Here is a 7,305-nt window from a genome sequence, read left to right as displayed (position 1 = left end):
AGGGGAGAGGGAGGGGAGAAAGGAAGATAAAACCCTCCTTTTTCCTTCTGACGTTTATTCTATGCAGACTCTGGGTTCAGAGGATAACGGGATTGCAACGGCCAACTGAAAGGTCAATAAAAAGGTCCAGAATATTTTATTCTGTTATTGAATTTTGCATTTTGTGCATTATCATGAACAAGGTCAAATAACCACACAAGCAAGCATACATGCACAGAGCATAAAACATCTATAAAAACTTCCGGAGGTATAATGGATATCTTAAATACATTGTTAGATTCAGGAGTTCCTATTTACATGAGAAATGTTCATTATAATATAGATATTAAATACAGAATGTAAATTGAAAAACAGTAAGATTGGAATGCAAATGATAGCCATTCCTAACAGAGATTGAATTCAATCAAGCAAAATAAAATCGACATGCTAAAGAGTTACAAGTTATCCCCGGAGCACAATTTATGCAAATATACTCCCAATTCATGTAGGCAGTGACATGCACTGTCTATTTTCCCTTCATATTTCCGCTTCAGGGGGCTGGAGGCCTGGGCCTACTGAGTAATGTGTAAGAAACTCAGTCTCTTTGTCTGAGTTCTCAATGCTTCCTCAATAAGACAAAGATTTGGTATTCAAGTCCCAATACACAAGTTATTACATGTTAGTAATTTATAAAGTTCATGGTTAGTAAAATAGTGATAAAAGTACATAAACAGAGGAAGATTGACATAGGAAAAACACTCAACAAGTGTTTGATAATAGAATTAGAATCCTGAAGTAGAATCCTTAGAAAGAACATATAAGTGTGTGTGTGTGTGTGTGTGTGTGTGTGTGTGTGTGTGTGTATGTGTGCGTTTGTGCGTGCATGTGCGCGTGTTTTAGGATGCTTTCCCCATGTCTAATGCATCAGTGCATTCCCAAGAGGACATGCCATAGAGTTCCTATATTCAGAAGGCTGTACTTGTAGCTTCATGCCCTGCATGTGCACGCCTTTGAAGTTGAGCACGGGCAACTAATAGCTTTTAATTTTAATCAACAGTCTATTAATAACGTATCTTCCCCTAAGTAAAGTTTAATAAGCAGCATTGCTCACGCTGCTTATGTTGGAGAATGCCTTTCACACCAAGCCCAAAGAGACAAGCTCATCCCTTCTGCAGAAGTCTGAATAATTATCCTCCAACTAGATGTGACGACATGCATGGACAAGAACCAAGCCCAGGGAGAGGGGGGGGGGGGGACCTGGGAATAACACAGGGCAGGGGTGAAGATAGGGCTGTTGGAGCTGACAGAGTGAGAGTGGAACGGACTATCAAGAATAGGACTTAACCCAAAGGGGGAAATGTGGACGGCGAATATTTGACAGCTTGGTGATTTACTGCCGGACTGTTGCACATTAACTGGTCTCTGATCGTGCCTGGGGAACATTAACTACTTTCTTCATTTAGTTGCTCTGGTCAGCCTGGTATTCTGAATCTAGGTAACAAGGCCGTACATTAGAATGGAGACACAGTCCACCATAATACAAATAATATGGTCAGGAGCTAAATAATGGATGTAATACATATTTTTATATGACCACTTGAAGCGGACTACAATTGAGTTATAGACAACCTATTCATAAATTATTATAAAAAAAAGTAGTATGAAATTAGGATGAAATTCTACTTGAGTCATTTGCTATTACGAGGCTAGTGGAATCCATACAAACGTCATCATGTTGCAGGGCTGTCATGGTGCTTAATGCCATATTTGAGCTTTAGTTAGACTTTGGTCGTGTCTCTTTTATTGTGTCTCGCTGCTGTCTTCTTCCTGAATGTGCCTGTGTATGATTTCCTAGACAAATGTCCCCTCTGGCGCATTTCCTCGTACCATTTTTAAGGAAGTGGGTGATGTGTTTCCACCCCTCCTCTCACACATTTACACACACACACATGCGCGCGCACACACACACACGCACACAAATACACACACGCCTACTTCGGCATCCGCGTGCGCGCTGCAGCGGTCTGTGTCGATGGCTCAAAGTTTTGAGACCGCGAACCGAACTCCATGGAAGTGCCAGATAGAATGTGCGAAGCATGCGGATTATTTCAGACTGAATGACGAGACAGACGGAATGACGAGACAGAATGCGTCTGCTTCTAGAAGTTAAGAAGGTCGGCGCCCAATAAGCTCATGTCTGGCCGTGAACGTAGCTATATTACCAACCACCTGCGTTTTGTTTCCTACTTGAATTCCCCAGTGCTCAAGTTCAGCGGCAGCCAAACATCTCGGGGAGTCGGCTTGAGGGTGCTTTGTTAAGACAGACGAATTTCTTCCGTCAAGTTGAGCCAGAGGATGTGAGAACTACACGGAGTACTTTATACTAAAGTTCATCGCTCGGGCAAAACTTTGCAGCCTGTGACTTACTAACAACCACAAGTTCAAAGGAAACTGATTTTTAAGACGCACCACTTCAAACGCTCGACGGTTAGGATGGAGACCCAGGTGCGCGTGGCGCTCTTGTTGTTCGTCGTTACGTTTGGGGGATCCGCCGGGCTCGCACGAGCCCAGGAGGGAACCACCAGAGCGATGAGGGGGAACGTCAGACGAGACGGTGAGTAGGCCCCCCGTTACTTTTCTTTCCATCTTCAAGATATTCATAAAAAAAAAAGTTTGCAATAGCCTATCGTGATCACTGATGCTCATCCACTCGAATTCGAGATTCGCAAAAAAAAAAAAAACTAAAATAATATAGGCTAAGCAACTTCAGAAATACCTAGTAGGCTAACGTTTGGGATATTGTGGAATGTGGAAATGAGAAGGACATTAAGTATGGAATCAAACACAATGGTAATGGTCTATATATTAAACCGCATGCAGAACATAATGTCTCATCGAAATAAGCCATTTCACATTTATTACACCACCAGCCATCTTGGACCCCCATGCATCCAAAACCCCATTAACACATTCCTTACCCACTAGCTATTGCAAGTTGCCAAACTGCTTGACTTACTATCACATTGTGAGACTTAGTAGCCCACAGGCCTGTCTGCAATTTTGAAGGGACTTGAAGCCCTGATAGCCTGTCCATGCAGCAGAGAGAGAGCAGTCTATCAACCCTACATTCCTGATACATTTAAGCTAGAGTCTTCGGATCCTCTCAGCCTCTAGCCTATCTAACTTCCTGCAGGTGTGCCATGCTGACTTTAGTTAGCCCTGGGGCTACGGCCACGCTACTGCTTTGGATCTCTCTCTCACACACCCACCAACACAAACGCGCGCGCACACACACACGCGCGCGCGCGAGTGTGCGCACACACGTAGGAGATTGGTTGTCCGGGGTAGAATCTAATACAGCGGTATTTTCATGTTTCCCTGCCAAAAGCAACCCCACAGCTTTGTGTGTGTATGTGTGGTTGTGTGTTTTTTAATAGAGTAAAGTCAAGGTCAACACTTTGTAGCGTAGGACTGACTGGTACAAGTAAACGGGCCCGCATCCAGAGAAACACACAAGCCATATATATAAATCTTAGCACTGTTTGACATTTGGAAAGAAAACGTACATTTGGTCTTAGTCACCATATTTGTTTCTTGCCATACACATGAGAGCAGTGGAATTAATTGTTATGTCTAGCCATCTACCTCTCTTAAAGTACTGAAAAGTATAATTTGGAGAATTCCCCCCTAAATTATTTTAATTAATCTTTTAATTTCTTAATTGTTTGTTTTGTTTAGTGTAATCCAAAAGAGAAAATGTATGTGTTTGTGTGTGTGTTTGATGTTTGTTAGAATCTATTAAGGGCTAGTTAACAGTTAGTTAATGTTATTAATGAAATATATCCCCTAGATCGGTTTCTGAGACATGCTTAATGTACTTTGAAAATATAATCCGGAGAATTCAACCCCAAATCATTTTGGTTTTGTTTTGTTTAGCGATTTATGTGTCTATGTGTTTAATTATTGGTAATCAGATATTTAACTTAAATGACTTATTTTACCTAGATTGGTATCTGAGACCACCTGTCAAATCACACTAATACATTAAGGTGCCATTAAGATATACTGACAGCTAAGGTCTACACTGTTAGGGTTATCGATATAAAGCTGGAACGCTGGTAAGCTGGAGGATTCACAATTGGTATCAGCCGGGGACATATAAAAGTCACAGGCATTAAGATTAGTACACTTTGATCACATGATCATAGAGTACAACTAGCGGATTGCATGTTATCATCAATTAACCAAGCGTGAGTAGGCAGTCTAGCAGGATTTAATTGACATGTTTACAAAATCAAGGCTGTCAAAATCTCTGTCAATTGGATGTCTCCTTCTCATCAAGCCATTTGTACCCGACATCAAGGACCGGTGCAGTAATCAAAACTCCTCAAACTGCATGCTTTTTAACCATCACTACATCAGAGCCACACTTGAAATCTGTCATGGAATGCTTTATCTTCAGCCTCCATCAGAGTCGTTTGGGGTCAAGGACTCAGACAGAGGTCTCTAGTGAAGCAGTTTTATTAGATCATTCTATCAGACTAGAATGGATTGATCTCAGCCGATTTAATCAAATATAAATCAGGCTCTTCTACAGCGATGGCGTGTCGGAAACTAGAAGATACAACAGTTGCAGTTGGTACATGCATAGCTCCTCATGTGCAGCATGTTCAAGGACTGGCCACATAGCCACTCTTTTTGTGATTACACAAGCATGCGCACAGGCAGACACATGCATTGACAGCTTCTCAGAGACATGCAAACAGAAGACATAGCCCAGTTAGATAAGTAAACTGTTTAACCTGGCACACAACCCCGCACACACAACCACACAGTTTAGTGTGTGTCTGAGTGAGAAGGTTGGCCGTCAGACACCAACACACCCACACACAGGTCAATTGAGGTTGTTGCACAACTGTATTTGTGCGAAATCTTTTGAATACTCTGGTGATTTTAATGCATTCTTATCTCTTTACTTTGTTGACTTTAGATTAAGTTTAGGTATGCATTATACACACATACACATCCACACACACACACACACACACACACAGCCTGTTTCATGCTTGTGCATAATGGCACTGAGTCCAACATAAACGACCTGGAAGACACAGTGTTTAGTTTGTTAAACAGTTCACACAGACAGCCATTTTGTAGCGTGACCTTAAATGTGGATGCCATTGTTTTGTTTCTATAAATAATTGTGGCAGTAATTGATAATAATCTTCAGCATAAATGTATGCGACTTATTTTAGAAGGAAAGCTAAAAGCAGAAAGGCATGTAGCAAGCTCAGGTAAAACAAGGTAGGAAAAAATACCAAAAACATGTATAGAGCATTGATGACTTTCAGTTTGACTTTTGACTTTAAGTTATTGCCAGGACGAGTTAAACTGAGACAATTTCCACATGCTATAATTCTAAATCATGAAATACATTTCCCCCATTGGGATTAATAAAAGTATAAAAAGAGAACAACATTAAAAACATATCAGTCAATGTAATATTGCCAAGTATTAGGCAAGTATTTACCCTAATAAATCCCACTCCTCCTTTTAGACCTCCTTCCAAAGCCATTCCCCCATAAGACATGACTAGCTCTCAAGCACAACATAAAGAGAAAATGATTAGAATAAATTGGTATCTTTCTTCTAGGACTGCAGAGATCGCTGCACTGACCAACTAATTTGCTCTTAAGAAACCCTGCCATCCTTTTACCAAGGTTATATTGGGCTGCAGATGCAGCATCTTACAGAAAGGAGGCATACATACATACATACATCTGGATCATACAGAACTGCGATGAAGGTCCCAGTGTTTACCTATTTCCAGACTTTTCATTCATAGCCTTTCTCTGTCTGTTACATATTTTAATCAAAACCTATTTTGCCTTGCCCTCTGAGCAAATATTATGTAGCGGAGTGCTGCAGGCATACCAAGGCAGGCAACACACAGACGTCCAATGGGATGGCGGTTCTGACATGGACTTTGTGTCACAGAAAGGAAGATGTCAAAGTGTTGACTGTGTCAGGGACTTCAGGCTGGCCCTGCTTCTTACAATGCACATACATGCATACATGCATGCACTTATAGTACACGTTTACATTTACAAAATCATACATCTTTAACATGGAGAAACATACTCAATAACGTTCCATGCATGTGTCAATGGAAAAAATGATTGAATTGTGCTGCAGGTTAGAGAGTTGTAAAGAGAGGGAGCATTTCCCTCCCTGTTGCATTTCACATATGATTGACAGGCAAATGGTTTCCCCAAGCCAGTCAAACAAAAGATTACAAGATACATTATTATTATATCAATATCCCGGAAGTGGTATATCATCTAAATTGGTTCATACAGAGGCAGGTGCATGCTACTTGAAACAGAAATTCTCACAGAGCATTTCACTCACTAAGAGCTAATGGATGGCTATGCCATTTACACTCAAACAACAGCTTTTAAATCTCACCTTCATTCTGGGCTAATCCAGAATATCGTTCTGTTGGATTCTAACAGGGTTGCCATTTTCCAAGGATAGCCTTTAAATGGGTTACATATGTTTCCTTGTCATGAAATAACACATAGAGGAAAGGGAGGGAAGGACGATGATTAATGTGTCTCACACACAGAGAGAACTCCCTGCAATTACCACCTCAACCGCCCACTATTAACCATGCATTCACACCGAAGCAGCCTGGGATACTGGCCTTCCTTCGGTGGGAAAAGGTCAACATTCTGTGTTCACCGAACCATGCGGATGAGCCGCCCCTTGTCTTCACCCTACCTGCCGGGTATTAATATGGAGGAGACGTAGATCTTTGAGCAGATTGGGCTCAAACCTTAGGTTGCACAGGCGCAGTAAAGATGAGTAATGTAATAAAAGCAGGCATTGCCACATACAAAACAATATTTTCCAGACTGCTGCTAAGACCAGTACACCCACCGTTGCAGACACAAACACTCACACACACATTATAACAGGATCTCCCCTCCCAGGGAATCCCCAAATACACATGTTCCACATTCACTTTCTTCCCCTTGTCCACCCCCTTTCCACATGCACACACGCACACACCACACAATCCCACACGTAGATATTTGGCAGCCAGTCCTTTCCTCCCTTCAGAGAAACAATAGGGTGGGGACCACTCAGACAGCCTCACACTAAGGAAGCATATGCATGTGTTTGTGTAGCCATGTGTATGGGCATGTGCGTGCCTGCATGTGTGTGTGTTTGCAACTTTGCATGCATTGTGTTTGTGTGTGTGTGTGGGCATGTGTTTTATCGTGCATGTATGTGTGTGTGTGTGCATGTGTGTGTCTGTTT

At 41.8% G+C, this 7,305-nt stretch overlaps 1 protein-coding gene across 1 annotated transcript in view; it reads left to right on the top strand.

Moving 5' to 3' along the window:
- The first annotated feature begins 2,072 nt into the window (after positions 1–2,072).
- The window catches only part of pdgfd (platelet derived growth factor d), a 51,975-nt gene continuing 46,742 nt past the window's right edge, over positions 2,073–7,305 (top strand). The window contains exon 1 of the mRNA XM_079731186.1: positions 2,073–2,593. Within this exon, the coding sequence (XP_079587312.1) occupies positions 2,473–2,593 (121 nt within the window). The 5' untranslated portion in view covers positions 2,073–2,472. The remainder of the gene's footprint in view (positions 2,594–7,305) is intronic.

The sequence above is a fragment of the Pollachius pollachius genome, assembly GCF_949987615.1.
Source record: "Pollachius pollachius genome assembly, chromosome: 3".
NCBI lineage: Eukaryota > Metazoa > Chordata > Actinopteri > Gadiformes > Gadidae > Pollachius > Pollachius pollachius.
The sequence above is the reverse complement of the archived record's forward strand: the minus strand, read 5'-3'. Positions and strand labels throughout refer to the sequence as shown.